This window comes from Mauremys reevesii, linkage group 10 (assembly GCF_016161935.1).
Source record: "Mauremys reevesii isolate NIE-2019 linkage group 10, ASM1616193v1, whole genome shotgun sequence".
NCBI classification, from domain to species: Eukaryota; Metazoa; Chordata; order Testudines; family Geoemydidae; genus Mauremys; species Mauremys reevesii.
The window spans coordinates 34,966,310-34,988,633 of NC_052632.1; the positions used below are offsets into that span (position 1 = coordinate 34,966,310).

The 22,324-nt window shown below is 44.8% G+C and overlaps 1 protein-coding gene and 1 long non-coding RNA gene across 12 annotated transcripts in view; one reads left to right on the forward strand and one right to left on the reverse strand.

Annotated features, from left to right (window-relative positions):
- The first annotated feature begins 379 nt into the window (after positions 1 to 379).
- Positions 380 to 6,374, forward strand: LOC120372917. Its single transcript, XR_005585256.1, has 4 exons — positions 380 to 1,439; positions 2,528 to 2,598; positions 5,446 to 5,514; positions 6,302 to 6,374. It is a non-coding gene; the product is annotated as an uncharacterized LOC120372917 (long non-coding RNA).
- A 2,184-nt stretch (positions 6,375 to 8,558) lies between these two features.
- The window catches only part of NRG4 (neuregulin 4), a 63,458-nt gene continuing 49,692 nt past the window's right edge, over positions 8,559 to 22,324 (reverse strand). For 10 of the 11 annotated variants that reach the window (XM_039490464.1, XM_039490456.1, XM_039490463.1 and 7 more), the window contains 3 exons: positions 9,798 to 9,911; positions 9,218 to 9,297; positions 8,559 to 9,116 (listed from right to left, as the gene is read on the reverse strand). In XM_039490464.1, coding sequence (XP_039346398.1) covers positions 9,103 to 9,116; positions 9,218 to 9,297; positions 9,798 to 9,911 — 208 coding nt within the window. In that variant the 3' untranslated portion in view covers positions 8,559 to 9,102. The remainder of the gene's footprint in view (positions 9,117 to 9,217; positions 9,298 to 9,797; positions 9,912 to 22,324) is intronic. The other variant, XM_039490466.1, reaches the window with a different exon arrangement.

Genomic DNA, 22,324 nt, shown 5'->3' on the forward strand with positions numbered 1-22,324 from the left:
TTTGGGCCTTCAGAACCCTGCCTTGTGGTAGCAGATACACTAATCTGCTGCAACACAGACCCAGGGTCTGAACCACACGCCCCAAAGCTGCAGCCTTAACTGAAATGGCTTAGCAAGTGCTCCTGTCTCTAGCACCCAGACACTGAGCTCCCAGTGGGATCCAAACCCCAAATAAATCCATTTTACCCTGTATAAAGCTTATACAGGGTAAACTCATAAATTGTTCGCCCTCTATAACACTGATAGAGAGATATGCATGGCTGTTTGCTCCCCCAGGTATTAATTACTTAGGGTCAATTAATAAGCAAAAGTGATTTTATTAAATATAAAAAGTAGGATTTAAGTGGTTCCAAGTAATAAGACAGAAATATTCATAACTTCAGATTTAAAAAAAAAGATACACATATACAGCATAATCATAACCAGCAAATTACAACCTTTCTATAGACCACTTTCTTGACCTCCTTGGTACAAGATTTGGTGCAGCTATAGAACCTTGGTTGCAATAATGATCTATATGGTCACAGTTCATGTCAGTAATGTCAAACATACCAAGTTGTACTCTGCACTGTTGGCTTTTTAAAGCAGGAGATTAACAAGTATAGGTCTCTTTAATTTATCCTACTGGATGTTAAAGCTGTTAATTGTAGTATTCTGTTTGTTCTGCCCTTTGAGGATGTGATGTTAAAAGAGGCCTTTCAGGGGGAGTTGGGTGCCTTCCTCTTGTGTTACATTCAGTCATTTCTGGCTACTTGGTGCTAGGATTTAACTTAGTGAAAATTTAGATAAGGAAAATGTTTCATTCATTTTATTGTGCAGTTTTCCCAAAACAACCAGGACTCTTTGAATGAAGGAAAAAAAAAATCTGTTCAAAACATCATAAATACCAGTGTTTGAGTTTTGTGTAAACTTAGTATGGAATGTACCAAAAGGTGTTATTGTGCTCTTCCCCAGTTATTAATTTGGAATTTTGTGTTAATTGTACATGTGCCACCAAACAAAATAAACCAGAAGATTTCAGGGTGGACAATAATCATTTAAAGAGTGAAATGAGCAAGAACTTAAAAAGGCTTCCTTGGCAGCCTTCAGACTTTTCAGAGACTTCCCTGAGAAACATTTATATGTGATTTCAGAATGGCTGAGTTCAGGGTTGACTGCAGTGCATCTCTTGCAGGTATGTCGTCTCATCCTTGACACAAAGCAGAGCGGAGATCAATTTGGTGAAAAAAGGAAGAAGCGAACACTTCAAAGGCACAAGATCTGCAGGCCAAAAGTTGGTGTTTACGACTTCTGGTTTATAGAAAGTAAATATGATCCTGCTTCTACACACGTTGAATATGATCAGAATGTTCTTAAATGTTTGTTTTTACACTACTGTAAAATGAATAGCCTCCATATTCCAGATGAGGATACCATTGGATTACATAAAACCATAGAAGGTAATGGAAAAATGAATTGATTATGATGCATAGCCAAATAAATGTTTGTGTTTTTATATATATATAATCACACAGGAAAAAGCATTAACATGATAGTTATCCTGTTTTTAGAGCTGATGGCCGATATTTTCATACTTCATAACTGATTGGCCCTGGTGTCCCTATGTGGATGCTATTTGACTGACACATTCTAGTTTGACACAATACACTTCAACAGAGGAAATGTGGCTCCAGAATTTAAGATGCATGGGAAAAATACAAAACTTTCAAAGTTATTGCAAAATGCATTATATTACAAAAAATACTTTGATGTTTTCCCTTGGGAATTCAAACCTCCATTCAAGGAAAGTACTTAAGCAAAGTCCATGCCTGTTCAGGACAGTTCTTAAGCCTGGCTTAAATTCTATTGATTTCAGTTGGACTTCAGTACCTGCTTAAGTGTTGTCCTGAATAGGAATGTTTTCCAGAATCAGGGACTCAAATATTAAGGTGCATTTTCCTGCCCTTCCAAGTGCAATGGCAACTTCCTACTTGTTTTTACAATATATTTGAAAAAAAAAATTAAAAATAGTGTTGGGTCTTATATGTAGGTATAGTGCATAGAGTATTCATGTTAAGTTAGTTTTCCCTCAAAAAGCCCAGCTGGCATAAGGCTTAATTGGGGAATAAGGAATCCTCTTATTACCCCTGATGTGTTTTTATAGTAGACCTTCGAAAGAAAGCAAGAATAACCTGATGAAGATAAGAGACCACAAATCATATGATACTAAATCTTCACAATTGCATCAAGGGGATTTCAGTTAAAACCTGCAGGAACAGTAAATCTGCTTTTTTTGGTCATTTTCTGTGCCTGCAGATTCCTTTTGGTCCAGCTTAATATTGAAATAAGCTTTATTTTAACAGATGAAGACTCTGGGCCTGGTCAGTCATGCCCTCTTTGCGGGGAGCAATATACTAGGATCCTGTAAATTATTAAACTCCAGTCTGACTTTCAGGTACAGCAAAGGTGCCTGGTAAGACTGAACCTCAGCTATGAATTTTGGAAAAATGGGTGATTAAAAATGTTAATTTTCTTATTTACTTTTCAGGTAAAAATGAAGCTCTGCTGTATATCAAATGGGATCTTGGAATTCACTGACGTCCTGCCAAGAAAAAAAGGGTAATACTCTGTTTATGTACCGTTGTTTCATTTTTTCATCATATTTTATCTCCACTTTTGGAAGAGACAGAAGTTTCTATTTCTAAGTCAATAAACTGGTTTTTAGTCTTCATTTATCTAAAAAGGGCTATTTCTGACACATCTCCAAACTCCTCCAAATATGAAGCATTAATGGTCAAGTCAGAGAGCGTTTAAAATAAAATTTCCCCCCAAAATTAAATGGGATGACATAAATATTTTAGTCACTGGAACTACTCAGATCAGTAAATTTACACATGTGCAGAAGTTTGCACAGCTTCTGGCCCAATCTGAATAGCCACAGAGATAATGAATGTGTGTAAGTACAGGCTTTATGTCAGGCCTGCACAATTCATGAAACGTCGAGGGCCATATTACTCCAGAGAAAACAGCTGAGGCCGAACCCCCCCTGGCCCCGCTGAAACACACTTCCCCTCTCCCCCCCGTCCCCCGCGCTGCCCAGCCCCGCCGAAACATCCCCCGCCCCAGCGCCGCCTAGCCCTGCAGAAACACCCCCCCTTCCCCAAAGCATAAAGCCTCGCTGCCACTGGCCGTTCAGCTCATCATCCCCCCATGAAATAAGGGGAGGGGAAAAGGGGGACAGTTTGAAGGGATTTTCTGGGGCTGTGAACTAAGGGGAGGGGAAAGGGGAGCAGTGTGAAGGGATTGGATGTTACTGTCCAACACACAAACACAGGGACCGCAGGGAGCCGGGGGGGGGCGGGCAGGGGCAGTGTGATACAGGCCAGGAAGGGGGCAGCAGTCGGAGCAGGGCAGGTGCAACACACACACACGTCTCCCCCGGGGATTTCCTGGCTGCCCACAGACAGTTCAACCAACACCCCCCCCACACCCCCCTGATCACTATGGAGGCTGCCCTGGGACCAACCAGTGTAGTAGCTGCCCCACCCCCAACCGAAGGGGTGGGGGCTTGGCCCATCCCCCCTCCCCCCAAGCTGCAGCTTGAGCCCAGGCCGGGCGCCCCTCCCTTGCTCGGCACTTACCGACTCTGCCTCGTGCCCAGCACTTCCTGCCTCAGTGGGCCCCGGAAGTGATGCTACCGCTTTACACCAGGCGGGGGGAGCGGGAGACACGTGCGGTTCTGGCTGTTAGGGTGGTTGGAGCGTGGCACATGCGTGTGGAGCTGTGAGGCGGACCCCCCTCCCAGGCAGGGGCAAACCCAGCAGCCCCACCCTGCTGCTTGCCCGCACAGTGAGCCCACACGGGCCGCATGTTGTGCAGGGCTGCTTTATGTAAAACTTCTTTAGCACCATCTCTCAGAATCTCCAAATGCTTTACAAGCTAAATAAATGTAATCAATGTCCCTGCCAGCTGATATTTTTTTTCATGTGTGTGTTTCTGGGGAAGAAAATTTCAGCTGGCACACTCACAGTATATCTATACTAAAGGTGAGGGATTTTACTTTCTTAGTGAACCCATGGTAAATCCTAGTGTGGACAAAGCAGGTATAGTTTTTGCAAGTGTTAGCAGGACCAGGTTAAACCCTAGATCATGATTTCCATGAATCTGTTCTTTGTTTGAAATTATTCACTGAATGTTTTACAAGAAGATGGTTCAGCCAGTGGGTGGCTCACAAATACAAGTGGCAACTACACACACTGGAGCTATGAAATTTGAGCTGTTTTGTTTGGACATAGGTCATGTGGTATGTTACTGTCCCCTGAGCACAACTGTCAGTCAGACCTAGTCTGCATTTGACAAATGATGCTGTTTAGGTACACGTCAGCTCAGCTTTGAACAGCCCTCACTTCTGGCTGTCCAGTTTGGAAGTATACTCCCCAACTGGCTGCTCAGAGGTGTATCCTCTATGCAACAGGGCAAGCTGGAGCTAAATCAGGGGTTCTCAAATGGGGGGTTGGGACCCCTCAGGGGGTTGCGAGGTTATAACATGGGGGGTCATGAGCGGTCAACCTCCATCCCAAACCCCGCTTTGCCTCCAGCATTTATAATGGTGTTAAATATATTAAAAAGTGTTTTAATGTATAAGGGGGGGTCACACTCAGAGGCTTGCTGTGTGCAAGGGGTCACCAATACAAAAGTTTGAGAACCACTGATCTAAATTCTGTGGCTCTGTTGCTGGATTCTGTGACACAATAGAAGTTTTTGTGGCTGCTTAAGTTTAAATAATGAAGGTTTGTAATGAAATACAGAAATAAGACCAATTAGTACAGGAACCCTCGTGTTTATTTTGATAATGAATTTTATTTGTTATGCTGTCCACACATTTTCACAAACAAAAAGGAAGCAAAACCAGGTATATATACTTTTGGAATACGTGAGAAATGGGTAATTTTGGGTATAATAAAGAAAAACAGTTTAAATTTTTTCAGTGTCCTTTTGATATTTGAATGATCTTTACGTTCAAACTATAAGAAAGGCAGCTATGCCTGAAAGGATTTCGTACCATCTAGCATTACTCTTAATGGAAAAAAATTGACAAATGATTTGTCCTAGATTCTTTTGACTTATCCAGTGCTATTGGGTAGGGGGGATTCTTATTTTTCCATAGCTCTGCAACTGAGCATATAGTTGCTACCAATAAGTGTGTTAAGAAATCAGAGTTTTGTGGTCTAAATAGGTGCTTAACTGGTAGTTTCAGTAAAATTGCCAGTGAATGACAGTATGTCCGGACTATTATGCCTGGATTTTAGTGTAATCCCATCAGAGGGGGGGAAATACCAACCAATTCACAATTCCTCCAGCAAATATTTGAAACATCTTTATAGTGTTGTTTCAATCTGAAGAAAGTCAAATACCAGTGGAATATGATTTTTTATTGTGTTTTTTCTACATGTGTTACCATAAAAGAGAGTTGCTCCAGGCCACATGCATGACCACAGTTCATAAAAGAGCTCTTCACACAACTACTCCTCCCACGTATGTATCTAATTTATAATGTAATAATTACCAAATACCTGGCAGGAATTATATCTTCTAATCCCTTATATTTCGTAATTATTTTTTCCAATCCTGTGAGGGCTCTAACTAAAGCAACTCATAGTATGAATGGGTTTTAAATATTAAGTAATTAAAAGTGAGGATTTCTAATGGGACAACCATGTTGTATTTCATCTGTCCACTGGTTTCCCTTCTCAAATAACTGAGTCATTCTGCAAAAGCTCATCTCCTTTCCTTTACCAAAAAAAAAAAAAAAACCCACCAAAAGGTATACCAATCTCCTAGAACTGGAAGGGACCTTGAAAGGTCATCGAGTCCAGCCCCCTGCTTTCACTAGCAGGACCAATTTTTGCCCCAGATCCCTAAGTGGCCCCCTTAAGGATTGAACTCACAACCCTGGGTTTAGCAAGCCAATGCTCAAGGTGTGAGGAAGACTAGAATTCCATTTTATCACAGTAAGTTTGGGAGATTCTAGGCTATCTCTAACCCTTATTTTCTCCCATAACTTTAGGGTAAGAGGTGCTATCAAGTAGACTTCCTTCTGTTTTCCCCTTGATGTTTGGAAATAAAAATCAAAGCAATTAGTAGAATAGGAAACTCATCTTGTTCTCTTTCCACCTGTTTCTCTCTGTCCGGTGTACCTTGCCACCAATGTTCAAGATGAGTCACCCAATAAGTACCTTTTATATTGGTCACTGCCAGGGCACCTTATGATTTAGTTCTGGAAAGAATTTTCCTGTTAATTTTAGCCATTTTGTTTCCCCAGCTGGAGGATTTTCTAACATCTTATGGGAAACCTTTACTGGAATATTCTGGAAGAGGAAGGTGATCCTCAGGAGCAACATTATTGTTATGGCAGTAATGTTGCCAAAACACTATAATCATCTCTTGCTTTTCAATTACTTTTTAATTTTTTTTAACAAGCACAGGTGGCTGTCTTCATATACTGTTATTAAATGGGAAAGAAAATTGACCACTACATACTTTTATGCGATGTTTGGCTAACTTAAATTTAAAACGAATTTGTAGCCTTGTTTGACACTGATCTTTAAGGCAAATTGACATGACTTTCAATTTTGTATAATTAATTTTAAAACCTACGACCTCCCTAAATGCCATTCTTTTGAGGGATTGTGCAGTCATGAGTCGGTCTTCATCCACAAAGAACACTATATTATGGATTGACTTCTTTGCATTTAAATCCTGTATTTGTTGAATTTTTCTAATTTTCTGTGCAAATGGTTTCTTGGTTAATACAAACCATGTGGGGAATAGTGGACAACTTTGCCATAGGCCTCTTTGAAATGAGAGAGGCTCTGAATATTTACTACTGACTCTTTCTTTAGCTTTTATAGATTGGTATAAGATTTCAGTCCATTTTTTTCTTTTACTTTCTAGACCTAGTCTCTTCATAAACTTCCATTTAACTTGCTCATAGATCTTTTCGACATCTAGTGAAAGTAACATACCTGACCTCCTTACCTTTGATAGGCTTGAATGGATCACAACCAGTAACCTATGAATGTTATCTAATAGCTGTCTTCCCTGATTAAATCCCATTTGATATATACTAGTTATTTTAAGTGTAAATGATTCTGTCAACACCTTTGCAAAACTCTTAAATTCTATATTTGACAATGAGATGTGCATACGTGAAGTACATTCAATCTTGTATCTTTTGGCCTTTAAAATCACAGCAATATTGATTGATTTCTTCATATCTGCTAATGTTTTGAAGTCCTGAAAATCACTTAGAAGTTTGGGGGAAAACTGATAAGTCAAAGATTTGTACAATTCAATTGAGACCCTTTCCATACCAGGTGCTTTACTTGACAGCATATTTTTAATGACTGATTTGACTTCCTCAAATTCTTTCTGCAGATGTTCAGGTATAACTGGGAGCCCAGCTTCTCCAGGGTAAGAACTTGTATGACAGTGCATCTCACTGTTGTGTTCTCTGATACCAATCATAGTATTTTTTTCTTTTTCCTGTCTTAGCCTATATGCTGAATTGTTACGGCCCTTATTTTCCATCCCATTGTACTTTTGTTTAAACTGATATACAACACAGTCTCTTTTTTCTGGCCACAGAACAGAGAGTTGTCCTCTAAGGAAGGGAGGTTTAGCCAGGTTTTTCCTTGCATCTGTCTTTTTGTGCAACTTCTCTAATTTTTTTATTTCAGAGAGAAGAAACTTGTCTTCTGTATTTTTCCCCCCTTTAATTCTAGAGAATGTCTCAATTAATTTTCCCCTCCATACTGCCTTATAAACCTTCCATAGTATATTGGTACGTAAGTTTCCATTTTTGTCATTATTGAAAGAAATTTTGGTTTTGCTAATTACATCATTCAGTACTATAAGGTTCTCAAATAATGGATTATTCAGGTCCCAGTTGCTATGCCTCCTACAACCAAACAAATCTCTAAGTGTTGTCATGATAGGAATAGGGACTAACCATGTAAGCTCACCTCTCTTTGCCTCAGTCAGAAAATCCTTTAAGCAGGCAGACAAAGATATATAATCTTTTTGCGTGAACAGCAAATGGGGATATGAATAAAACAAGTAATCGCTCACGAATGGCTTCACATTCTTCCATGAAACCAGTAGACTGAGCTGGGAAAGATTTTGTTTCAAATATGAGCCAGGGGAATTGGGTTCCTCCTTTCTACTGTCTGATCTGTCAGCTGTAGGATTTGAGGTGAGATTTAAATCTCCCTCAACAATGAGCTCTTCAGAAGAAAATGTCAGGACAGGAAGAATAGCATTGGGAAAGGCTCTTTGTCCAGTGTTAGGAGCATATACCAAGCACAGGGTAATTACTCTGCCCAGTAGATTTCCTTTAACTGTTATGAATTTCCTCATTTTAACACTGTTTTACTTCAAGTTGAAGTCTCTTAGCTAGGAGGCTGGCCAACAAGGTGATGTTTCAAGACAGTGTGAGGAACCATTGAATCACTATTTAAAACAAAAATGTAGGTCGTATATCAGCTGGAGAGAAAGTGGAGAGAGAGAGAGGCCCTTTTATCCACATCTGGTGAGTATGTCTGAAGTCAGCCAAATTCTGTACATATATCCCAGATATATTTTGAAACCACTGGATTGAGAGAGTCCCTTGACCTCTTTGTGCTGCTTCCAGACTTTCCTGGGAGAAGGGGACAATCTCGTGAAAACCCTAAGATGATATCATACTCTTTACATGGTGAAATACCTCAAAGATTCTCATGCTCCCTGTCTTTGCATTGGAAAAAGAAAGAACTCCCAGATAGAACTACTTGGCTGCGGACAGTCTGCAATACATTTGTCAGGGGAAAGCTCACAGAAGATTCAAAAATGGTTCTAATGATTTCTCTACAATGTGACTTCCCTTCTTTGAAAGTAATCAGGCACTCTGATAAATGTAACTATTTTTCCTTATTATGATCTATGTGCCATCTTCTCCCAGTACATTAGCAGATTTATTTGTTTCTAATTTCTTCTTTGCTCATCCTGGTTACCAGACCCTCCACAGCACTTGTTATGTTATGGTTCCTCTGCATGTTGTTCTCCCATGGTTCCTGTTTTATTGCTTTATTCTGTTATCTCTGAAGAGTTAAAAAAAATTTTAAAAAAAGTTTATTAATACCAATTACCCCTCTCTTCCTCCCCCAGAATAACCCTGCCACTTAATTTCAGATGTACTCACTGTTGCAGCCATTGCTGCTGGTAGTCTCAACCAGGCTGGCACCACGCTCTGTTGAGCTGGCCCTTCGAATGTGGGCCTTCCTGACCGTGAATAAGTGACCAAAAAAAGGGGGATGGAGGAGAGATGAAGAAACACAGAATGAGAAAATATTGGTCAGAGAAGAGAGACTCAGGAAATGAATGGTGCTTTCACTAACAATGTAATATTAGCACTTTGCAACTTCCAAACACAGGTGACAAACTTTAATATTCAGCCCCTTTGTGAGGTAGGGGGGAAACAGAAGAAATTTGCTCAAAACCACACAGCATGCCCATAGCAGCGCCAGCATTAGAACTCAATGTATGGGTCCCAGCTAATATTGCTCTGGGCTGCCTCTAAGGCCTTTATTATGTAATTGGTCACTATAATACAGTTTTAACTAATTAATCATTTAAATCTGCTAAAAGCCCTTTCAAAATGCTGAAGAAAGGGATGCTTTCTACACAGCTGTTTTAAACATAGCTAACCTTCCTTTGGAGAGCTCAGTGAATACCTCACCATCTTGACTCTTTAAAAAACAAACAAAAAAAAGAAAACCCACCACTTTAGCCATCTGTCTTGAGAGAAGCTGTCAGTTTTGCTCCTTTGTGTCCAGTTTTTGTCCTGTGGTGACTTTAATTCCTCCACACAATGTGTTGCCTTGTCAGCTCTATTCCTAAATGGGGTTTATTAGATGGATGGCTCTGATCTTGTTTGTTAATATACTCTTCTCACATAGGTAATTTAACCAGTCAACATGGGTTTATATTATGTCAATGATTCACTGATCTATAACTATCCCTAGCGTTCCATTTGCCCCCTCTATGCTGTATTCTTCCCCTTTTAAATTCTATTGGGGGAATTGAAGTCATAATGTTCTATAACTTAACACAATGGAAAAAAACCTCTCTCAGGTGGATTATAGACCAGATTCAAATCAGCCACCTCTTTTACTCTTTTCTGGTATACCTTGTACAGCCTTCTCCTGGGGTTAGGTGTCCCAGGGCCCTTCCACAGACATTTTGAATTGCTTGTAGTGAAATCTGCCTTTTGCTCTCTTAGTAACACCAAGCATCATAAATACCTTTCTACTTTCCTCAGTGGTCTGTCTTCATGCCATTTTTTTAGTTCCATTTAGATAACAGCTGGAGTATGCTGAGATCTGCATGGGTGGCGAGGGGAATGGCCAAGGAGCTATCTCTTCTCCCACCCCCTTGTGTGCTATACAGGAAGCTGGCACACTTAGTTCTTGCTCAGCAAACTGGTTAAGCTAGCTATATGGCCCCTTTGTGCTGCTCCACAGCAGGGGCCAGAAGCTGGCCCTACAGCATTAATAATTGTTAAAACAGAAATTCAGGTTCAGAGCTCCCCTACATAAAACCAATTCTCTCAATTAAAGAATCCTTCAAATCCCTTTTTTCAATTCACAATGTAAATATTTAGCTGCTATTGCTAAAATATGGTTAATGTTAACACTATGCCATAGATCCCAGCAATTGAGGAGGACGGTTTGGAATACCCTTGCTTGGTGAACTTTCCAAGGGCACAGTGTGGACATACTTGTACCACATTTTGGTAAAAGAGACGGTTACTCACCGTAGTAACTGTTGTTCTTCGAGATGTGTTGCTCCTATCCATTCCAGTTAGGTGTGCGCGTCGCGCGTGCACGGCTCTTCGGAAGATTTTTACCCTAGCAACTCCGGCGGGCCGGCTGGGCGCCCCCTGGAGTGGCGCCGCTATAGCGCAGGATATATACCCCAGCCGGCCTGTCCGCTCCTCAGTTCCTTCTTGCCGGCTACTCCGACAGTGGGAAAGGAGGGCAGGTCTGGAATGGATAGGAGCAACACATCTCGAAGAACAACAGTTACTACGGTGAGTAACCGTCTCTTCTTCTTCGAGTGATTGCTCCTATGCATTCCAGTTAGGTGATTCCCAAGCCTTACGTAGGTGGTGGGGTCGGAGTTAGATGTTGCAGAATGCAAACTGCTAAGCCAAAGGCTGCATCAGCTCTGGACTCTTGGACCAATGAGGCAAAGGTGTGGACCGAGGACCAGGTAGGTGCACAACACATCCCCTGCAAGGGTATGTGAGCCAGGAAGGCAGCAGAGAAGCGTGAGCCCTGGTGGAATGTGCAGTAAGGTGGCTCTATGGAACCTGGGCCAAAACACAGGAGGTGCGGATGCACAACGTCATTGAAGATGAAATCCTCTAGGAGGAGACAGGTATGCCCTTCGTCCGGTATGCCAGTACGATGAAGGTTTTGGGGGCGTTACGAGAGGGCTCTGTCCGCTAGATATAGATTGCGGACGCCCTACGGAGTCGAAGGAGGGCAATTGTTGCTCTCCTTGCAAAGAGGGTGGCTTCGGAAAGAAGACCAGAAGGAAGATATCCTGGTAGATATAAAAGGCCAACACCTCCTTAGGGAGGCAGGATGGACGTGGTAATAACTGCCCTTGTCCTTGAGGAACACAGTATACCTTGGGCCTATTGTGAGAGCCTGAAGCTCGGAGACTCGTCTGGCCGCAGGAAAGGCTACAGGAAAACTGTCTTGCAGGACAGGTATATCAATGAGCATGTTGACATTGGCTCGAATAGGGCAGTCATAAAACTGGTTAGAACCAGATTGCAGAGCCAGGTTTATGGTGGGGCCCCACGAGGGGGGGGAATATAAACGCTCCAAGCCCTGAGGAACCAGATGGAATGGAGCGGGACCTCGGCGGGAGAAACATTGCGTGTTTCGGAGCAGCAGGAGAAACGCTTCCACTTGGCCAGATACTTTAACCGAGTGGAAGATTTTCTACCACCCCGGAGAATCCTGTAGAACCGAGGCAGAACAACGTAACTTAGATCGGTTTAGCCACACAGGAGCCCTGCTGTGAGGTGCAGGGATTACAAGACCGGGTGGTGAAGGTTGCCGTGATCCCGTGTCATGGGGTCTGGGCCAAGAGGGTTGCTACCGACAGGTGTAGCAACATGGCGTACCAGTGCTGCCCGGGTTACGCTGGAGCGATCACGATCAGGGGCGCTCTGTCCCTGCGGAATTTTAGCAGGACCCTGTGAACCAGCGGGAACAGTGGAAAAGCGTACGGCAGATGGCTGATCCACGGCCTCAGGAAAATCCTCCAAGACCGAGCCTGGGGAGAGGCCTTGGAACGAGGAGAATTTCTCTCTCTTTCCGTTCTCGCGAGGGCTATGCGGGGAAAGACCCACTTCTGGAAAACGGAATAGATAAAGTCCGGAGGAAACTACCACTTGTGAGACAGGAAGGATCTGCTGAGATGATCCGCCAGCTGAAACGCCTGGTACACAAGGCAGACTGCTCTCAGCTCTCGGACATTGATATGTAAGGCCAGCTCCTGCGCTGACCGAAGGTCGTGAGTGCGAAACTACGCCAGGTGCACACCCAGCCGAGAGATGGGGTGTCTGTCATGAGGGACCCCGAGGGGTGAATGGAACAGCATCCCTGGATACACCCGGGAGGGCGCTGACTCCCGGTCGAGGGAGCCTAGGATGCTCGGGGGGAACGAGATGACCACGAGTATGCTATCTCTGCCCGGGTGGCACACCCAGGTGAGCCACGATTGAAGTGAACGGAGGCGAAGCCTGGCATGTTTGGTTGCAAACGTGCAGACAGCCATGTGACTCCAGAAACCTAGGCAAGTGCGAGCCCAAGTTGGCGGGAAGGTCCGTAGACCTTGTACAATTGTTACCCTCGCCTGAAACCAAGGCTGAGGTAAGCAGGCTCTGGCGAGTCTGGAGTCCAGGACAGCCCCAATGAGTTCCCTTCCCTGTGTGGGAATCAGAGTGGATTTTACTATTGATCATCAGGCCTAGACACAGGAATAGGTTCGTGTCGATGCCCACATAACTGGTAACTTGGGCCCGGTGGTCCTTCGAATGAGCCACTCGTCTAGATACGGAGAACATGTATCCGACGGTGGCGAAGAAAGGCGGCGACTACAGCCATGCACTTTGAATACCCCTGGGCTGTATAGAGGCCAACCGGGAGGGCCGTATACTGGGAATAACGATGGTAGGCCCCAAACCGAGGGTACCTTCTGTGTGGAGGAGAAATAGCGACATGAAAACACGCGCCCTTCATATCGAGGGCGGCGTACCAGTCTCCGGGATCCCAGGATGGGATGACGATCGTCCTGGGTACCATGCGGAACTCATCTGCATCGTGACTTGTTGAATTCCCGCAGGTCTAGGATAGGTCTGAGACCTCCCTTCGCCTAGGGGATTAGGTTTCACCCTTAGGTACCTCCTGTATAGCTCCGATGAAGAGGAGCGTCCGCACCTCTTGCCAGAGGAATCGCTCATGAGAGGGGTCCTTAGGAGGGACGAGGATGGGTAGGCTTTTGCCCCATTGGTGGTCAGAAGGACCCTAATTTCGGCTCCTTTGGGGTCCGGATTGATGGCCACGACCTTGTAAGCCACACCCGCTGGCCAAGTCCTGACTTTGTGAAGGCGCAGGGTAAGAGCGGAGGCTGGGGACAGAAATGTCGGCGCTGAATCACCGGCGTGTGCATGCCGAGAGAGAGAGAGCAAAGTGACCCTGCTGCCCTTTAGGCTTTGCAGCCTAGGGCGAGTGTTTTCAGAGAACAGGCCTGTGCCGTTAAAGGGCAAGTCCTGTATAGCGTGCCGCAGCTGCGAGGGAAGGCTCGATAACTGGAGCCATGAAACGCGCCGCGTGGCAACACTCGAGGCCAGAGTTGTGGCGGCGGAGTCAGCTGCGTCCAACGAGGCCTGGAGGGAAGCTCTCTCCAGCTCCATCCTTTGCTGCAGGAGGGCATCGAACTCTTGACGGGAGTTCCGAAGACTATTCTACAAACAAACAAAGTTAACTACAACTATAAACAGAACAAGAGAAAACTACGAGTAGCTAGGGAAGTGGAGGTCAGCTAAGCTGCGCTCCACTGTTCCAACGGCCGTCACGGGCGGAAAGAAGGAACTGAGGAGCAGACGGGCCGGCTGGGGTATATATCCTGCGCTATAGCGGCGCCACTCCAGGGGGCGCCCAGCCGGCCCACCGGAGTTGCTAGGGTAAAAATCTTCCGAAGAGCCGTGCACGCGCAGCGCGCACACCTAACTGGAATGCATAGGAGCAATCACTCGAAGAAGAAGGGGCTCCTTCTTCTAAACAGGCAAAGTTAACATGCATGTTTTGCTGTTCATGGAACAGTAGACATTTTCTGAATAGTGTTCAATAAAGCAGCAAAGAAAACTAAGTTGCTAAAACTCAAGTCATTTGTAGTACCTGCTTCCTGATGCAATATTTGTGGGTGTAGAGAGCAAGTTTCCCAGTAAAGATACAAAATCATTTTACGAGATTTCATTCTATCTGAAGAGACATAAAACCAAGATCTTGCCTATGTGACCATTAAAGTTCTCTGCATTTTTTTCTAAGGGAAGGAAGCATGTTAATCCCAGTACCCTGGCCGTATTCCAACCTGGGTAATCACATTCTGCCTTCCTGAAATTCAGCTAGGCCTTGTCTACACTAGCCCTTCCCCCAAATTATATACCACTCTAGTTCAGCTCCACAGATGCTAGCAATGATGGGAGTGTTAGGTTAAACAGCGCTCTCACATCTGTCAGCATTTTTACCACCAAACTATTAAGATCTGCTCTGAGCAGCATTGAACATCATGATGGTAAAAATAATCACCTTTCATAGAACCTCTGTCTACACTATTTCTTCACTACTACTAGCCAGGATGGAGCTGCACCACTGGAAAATTTGGGGAAGGAAAAACCCAGTGTACACACAGCCCTAGAATTTGTTAGATAATGTAGCTTTCTTTATTTCATCAGGGGAGTCAGTTAGGATTTCCTGTCCTAAACTGTTGTGGCAGTTGTTTAACAGAGCAAAATATTACACATTTCTTCCAGAGCTGGCTGCACTTTAGTAACCAGAGAAGTGATTTTTGACATATAGGAGCCAAGGAGGCTGAGTATTCAAGTCACTGTTTGAAAATCACTTTGGATCTCTCTAAATGACAAAGGTAGGAGATTATCAGGTTCTGTTTACCCCCAGGAGACAAACTGTCTCAGAGAGGTATGTGATGGAGATGATGATCTGACACAGAATTACCATTCCTCATGCCCCATCTTGATCCTACTGTGGTAAATGGCAAAACTCTCAAGAACTTCATCAGAGAAAGTGATGGGTCTTTTACAAAGGCTTTAAAGCTTCACAAAGGCCCCAATCCTGCACCTGTTAAAGTCCATGACACTTTTGCTGTTTACTTCACTACACGCAGGATGGGGCAAAAGGAGGAAAAAAAAGTATTTGTTAATAAAGTCTCACCTCCCCGTCCCATGGGAAGGATCAACAAGATCATTTCTGGGCCCTAGGGACAAAGGAAAATTCTAGCACTTTTACCCTGCACTGTACACAACCAGTGTGTCTACCACTAGCTCTATCCCTTTAGTTCTATCCTGCTGTCTCCACACCCCTGTCCATTTCTTCATTTTCCTCTTTTCCCTTCCACAGTGTTTCCGTTTCACTCAGACCTTCCTTCATTTTCTCATGCACCCTCTTCAGCCCTTTATCCATTTCAAATGCTCCATCTTTTATCACTAATTCTCTCCGTTTTCCCTCTTTCTACAGGTTCTGTCTCCCAAAATCATGTTCTGCAGATGAATCCCTGGGCATGATCAAATACAGTATAAAAATGTAGCTGTTTCAGATTGCTGGCAGGTTGGGAAGCAGCTCTGGCATAAGAAAAAACAAATCCTAGTAACCGCTTTTACTGAAATTCTTTCAGAACACAGCTGAAAAAGATTTGATTATTCAGATACATCTGAGATCCTGGATTGCTCTCTGCTGTTAACCCAGCTCTTTTTCCCACAGTCCACTTTTGTGAGCTACCTTCCCCATCAGCCACACTTGAGTTTTATAAATAAGGGGAACATTCTAGTGTATCCACACATAACATACACTGCCCAGAAATCTGCCATAACAACACAGTCCAGGGTAAGGGGCAACAAGCTAAAGGAGATCTGGGTTCTGCTCCCAACTCTGCCACAGACTTGCTATGTGACTTAGGCAAGTCAACTACTGTGTCATTTTCCCTATATATAAATTAGTGTTACTTATATTTCCTGAGCTTAGGAAGTATAAGTATGAGTCTAAATTAATTAACAGTTATTACCTGCTAAGATCATGTGATGCTAGAGCCATAGAAATTCATATAAATAAATAGAGCAATCCACTTTGTTTGGTGGAGTTTCAAATCTAGATCAAACATAATGCCTAGATTAAAGGCAGGTGAAAAAGTAGGCATTTTATAACACTCAATTTTTCAACCCAATATACTGTCTAAGAGGACAAGTCAAGAATGACATGAACTCACAGGCTGGCCCACCATAAATCCTATACTTAAGCCCCAAAAGATTCAATGGTAGCTGGGGTGGCTTGATTTCTAGGTAACAATGTATTTTAAACAAGCATAACACCTAGCCTCTGTTTGTCAGAGGTTGGTGATGGACGGCAGGAGAGAGATCACTTGATCATTATCTGTTAGGTTCACTCCCTCTGGGGCACCTGGCATTGGCCACTGTTGGTAGACAGGATGCTGGGCTGGATGGACCTTTGGTCTGACCCAGTACGGCCATTCTTATGTTCTTACCATGTACTAGAGCTTATTAACCACAGTTGATATCAATAATCCTGTTTATAATTCTGAAGAAATGGAAATGGACTGAAGCAGCCACCTTGAAAAACCTATGATCTGCTGATCACCTCAATCAAGAGCTAAAGATTTTCATCTGGCAAACTTTGTCTATCTATAGAGCCTTAGGCTATATCTACACTGGCAGAGTAACAGCACCGCTCAGAGAGTGCTGAAGGGAAACCGCTGTTGTGCGTTCATACTGTCAGTTGCCTGTGCAATAGCATGTTCACACTTGCAGCGGTATTCAGAGCAGTGCACTCTGTGCAGCTATCCCATAGAACATCTCTTCCTCTTCTGCCACTAAGAGTTGTGGGAAGGCAAAGGGGGTCGCGGGGCATCCTGGGTCCTGTCCCAATGCACCATGATGCATTGCTTCGCATCCCATGCTTCCGTCCACATTTGGCACCATCTTTCAATGGTTTGTGTACTGCGTGCGCTGCTTCTTTGGTCTGCAGGAATGGATCCCGAACTGTTAATCAGTATATTGCTCGCTCTGACTAACATGTCAGAAGTGGCAGTGGAGTTATTCCTTAAAATAGAAAGACAACAAGAGTGCAACATTGATCTTGCCACGTGTAGGAGCTACGACACTAGATTGCTTGTGGCATTCACAAAGGTGCTGACCACTTTTGACCTGAGCTTTGGGGCTCAGGAAACAAGCACTGAGTGGTGGGATCACATTGTCATGCCCATCTGGAATGATGAGCAGTGGCTGTAGAACTTTTGGATGAGGCAAGCCACATTCATGGGACTGTGTGAACTCGCACCAGCCCTGTGGCACAAGGACACGAAAGGGAATTGCCCTGCCATTGGAGAAGCATGTGGCAATTGCACTGTGGAAGTTGGCTACTCCACACTGCTACCAAATGGTTGCTAACCAGTTCAGAGTGGGAAAGTCTCGTTGGACTCAAGTTGACAGAATTGTGCAGGGCCATTAATCACAACCTGCTCCAAAACACTGTGACTCTGGGCAACATGCATGACATTGTGGATAGCGTTGCACAAATGGGCTTCCCTAATTGCGGAGAGGTGATAAATGGCATGCATATTCCAATTGGGCACCAGACCACCTCGCCAGTGAGTACATTAATCGGAAGGGGTATTTCTCAGTGGTTCTCTAGGCGCTCATGGATCACCATGGGCATTTCACAAACATTAACGCAGACTGGTCCAGAAAGGTGCATGACGCACATCTTTCGTAACACTGGACTGTTAAGGAAGCTGCAAGCACGGACTCTCTTCCCAGACCGGAAGATCACCCTAGGGGAAGTCGCAATGCCATTGTGATCCTAGGAGACCCTGCCTACCCCTTAATGCCATGGCTTGTGAAGCCATACTTGGGGTACCATGACAGCCGCAAGGAGCGGTTCAACAACAGGCTGAGCAAGTGCAGAATGACTGTTGAATGAGCTTTTGGCCATTTAAAGGCCCACTTGTGCTGCCTCTATGGGAAGCTGGACCTGGCCGATGACAATATTCCTATGCTTATAGCCACGTGCTGTACATGCCGTAATATTTGTGAAGGGAAGGGTGAAAGCTTTACTCAGGGCTGGACTGCTGAGGCTCAGCACCTGGAGGCTGAATTTGAACAGCCAGAGACCAGGGCTATTGGAAGGGTGCAGCGCAGGGCCATAAGAATGCCTCGAGGCAGCAATCTGAAGCTGAAAACCACTAATATTTGTTGCTATGCTTGGGAGTGCAGTGCTTGTAATGTTAGGAGGGGATTGTGATTGGTGCAGATGATGCAATATGAAGGTTTAAGATGATTGTCTGTTGCTTTACAGGGCTCTGTTTGCTTTCAATTAATAGAATAAAGATTGCTTTCAAACCAACACAATTATTTTATTAAAAAAAACAACAACCGCAGGAGAGAGCTAAACAGAAAAACACATCAGCATTGAGGGAGATGGGGGAAGGGAAGTTCCCAGGAGGAGGTGGGGTCCCGGGATGGTTAAAGATTTGTGTATGTCCAGGGATCAGATCCAACCTTCTCCTTTGGAGTACAGTGCAATGGGTACTGTACTTCAGCAGGGCTAAACTGCAGCGGGATGGGTGTTGAGTACAGTGGGTACTGGGAGTCTGCAGTGCTGGACTGTGAGGGGGGAGGAGTGGAATGCAGCAGGTACCGACTGGAGCCAGGAGGTTGATAAGAGTGTGTTGGCAGTGTCTGGGGGGGCGCATGGGAAAGTTTTGCAACAGCGGCTGCAGGGGAGGGCGGGTGTGGAGCTGCTTCGTTTGCAGTGCTAGTATCGCCTGGAGCGTGTCCGCTTGGCACTCCATAACCTTTAAGAGCCGCTCTGTGGCTTCATTCTGGCGTACCACATTCTCCTTTTGGTCCCTCTCTTCGCTGTCCCGCCACTCCTTCAATTCCTGATTTTCAGCCGCGGAGTGCATCATAACATCACGCAGAAAGTCCTCCTTAGTTCTTCGTGGCTGCTTTCTACTTCTGCACAGCTGTTCAGCTGGTGATAACAAAGAGGGAGGCTGGGCTCCCAAGGTCATCTCTGTAAGTTTAAATGTAACATTTTACAGAAGCAGTATTGTTTGCAACACACAGACTACTGATTAAGTGATTTAAAACACAGTCACTAACTGGCTGACCCCAGGCAAGCACACATGAGCCACAAGATCCCCAAAATGGTGAGCAGCCGCAGGGGCAGGGTAAATCAGTGTTCCCGGACCCTGCTGTACACTGGGCACGTGGCTCTTGGGGAGAGTCAGCACTGTAGAGGGGGCCTGATAATCATTCCTGTCCCGACATTTTCCACAAGCTGTGTTCCTTATGGAAGACATCTCACTGCTGAGGGTGAGCAGGGAATCAAGAGAGAGTCTTCTCCAAGACTGTGGCTTCTGCCCTGGCCCTTATGCGGCTCGCCTGTGTGCAGCAATGGTTCCCCCTCACCCCCCACTGACGGCAGAGTGGTGTGGGAAAGTTACCATTAATGGGGCAAGAAACAAAGCAGCTCTGCCAAAGAACCTGTGGCAGCGGATTGCCCAGTATCGCCATGAGAGTTTCCTGGAGATCTCTGGGAGATTCCCGTGAAGTGAGGGAGTCAACCAACAGCCTGTTTTGCCACTCAGACAAGGCATGTGGTGGTATGTGCATCATACAGACACAAGCCTGCTTTCTGCAACCCTCCTATCCCCAACAACTCACTTGAGCAATTCCAAAAATCAAATCCACTTACCAGAGGCCTCCTCTCCTGTTTGTGCTTTGCCAATCTCTGACAGCTGTGATTGGCTAGCCTCCTCTGGGGTAGAAAAGAGCTCCTGGCTGCATGCATCTCTGACCTCCGAGTCGTCCTCTGCCTCTGGGTCGCCCTCCCCATCCTCGTCCAAGATTTCCTCCTCCTGGCTCGGTCCACTCTCAACTGGCATGCGAGCCACCAAAGTGGCTTTCGCAGTGGAGGTGGGGTCACCACTGAGTATTGCATCCAGCTTTTTGTAGAACCAGTAGCTCGTGGGTGCAGCAATGGAGTGATGGTTTACCTCCCGCGCCTTGAGTAGGGCGTTCCGCAGCTCCTTCGCTTTGACCCTGCACTGCAGCATGTCCTGGTCATGGCCCCTTTCTAGCATGCATCATGAAATCTGTCCTTAGGCATCATAATTCCTATGGCTGGAGTGTAGCTGGGACTGGGCAGCCTCCTCTCCCCAAATGCTGATGAGGTCCAACAGCTCGGCATTGCTCCCAGCTGGGGATCACCTGGTGCGTGGAGCAGGCATAGTCACCTGGAAAGATGCACTGAAACCACTGCACATGTCACCAAGCAAACAGGAAGGAGACTTTCAAAATTCCAAAGGAATTTACAGGGTGGGGATGAGAGTTGCTCACGTGAGGGCAGGGCAATAGAGTTCAAACTGATGACCAGACAGGCAAGAACAGGCATTGTGGGACACCTCTTGGAGGCCAATCGCAGCGCTGTAATCAACCCGGGTGTCAATACTGGCACCATGGCACTGTGCCGCCAGCACAGAAAGCTCTATGTCTCTCATCGGGGTGGTTTTTTTACAGCGCTGCAACTGCGCAGTTTCTGTGCACTGAGTGGCTTGGCAGTGTGTCCACCTCGGGAGTTACAATGCAGAAAGCTGCTTTACTGTGCAGAAACTTACCAGTGTAGATAAAGCCTTAGGCAGTACTGAAGCATACCATATTAGGCTTCTCCAGAGTGACGAAGACTGCAAGGCTAATATTCCCTTTATACAGCAAGTGATGTTCCTTTGTGACAAGAGAAATCATTCCCTTGTTTTTTGAGCTCTCTCACAGTAGTCTGTATTATACTCTGAATTCAAGGTCCAATATGGGAAGACTGAGTTGCTGCCCCTTTGTTATTTCCCTAGGGAGGAATTCATCCTGTACATCCCCTGCACAAAGCCCCAGACAATGGACATGGAGTTTAGCATCCACCCTGCAAACCAATGAGCAGGGAAGCTGCATGCATTCTTTGTGGATATTATTCTAGTCCCTGAATTAGAATAGTGGCAGCGTTCCCTTGCATGACCCACACTCAGGGATCTTTGGCCATTAGGTCCATTTAACTGTGGACTCAGTGGTCAATGCCTCCGCCCCTTCCCCAGCTCTACTGCATGCACGTGGAGAGGAGTCCCCATGCTTGCTCACTCCTGTGCTATGCATCCTGTGTATATTAAAACCTCTGAAGTTCTGTTGCATTGGGGTCACTTTTCAGCTCCTCTACCCAAAAGAAAATCTCACCTCTAAAGAACTACAAGACTGCTGGCACGTATTTTAAAAGGTTAGTAAAGGCTTGGTTTTATTATTATTTCAGTGAATTCACAGCAATTTGAGAAAGGTATTCTCTTGCCACTAGCTCCTCTGGAACTTAATGAAATGGAGAGGGTTTCCTGTCTCAGTGATAGGGAGGATTGATTTAATCAAAATGGTGACTGCAACAGTTTTGATACCCTTTACAACTATCTCTTGATTATCGAGAGTATGTCTATAAAATAATTTTGCTGCTTCTAATTGTATTTGGTTAAGGGGGAAAATGAGCATTCAGCAAGTTTCCATTACATCAGCTGATGAAACAAGTCTATTTGTGAAAAGGGACTTTTAGTGGAGCAACTGAGTCTGCTCCATAGAGGGCCCAACATGGATTTGGAGGGATAAAGACTTGAGAAGTGCAGGAGGACGAGTCAGTAACAGCAAAGGCTGCAAGTGAGTGATGTGTGAGAGCTATAGGAGCAAAGTCACAGCTCGTGGAGTTAGTGGTCACTAAGAATAAAAGTGAACTAGACTGTATTTCAGGGATTACAATGCTGGCAAAGGTGGAAATATGTGCAGATAGTTTTATGACAGGGTATGAGCTGGAAAAGTACTGTTGATCTACTCCCGTGCTGTGACTACTGATTGGGCTGACCTATATAAATCTGAGTTAAGTCAGGGCACTAA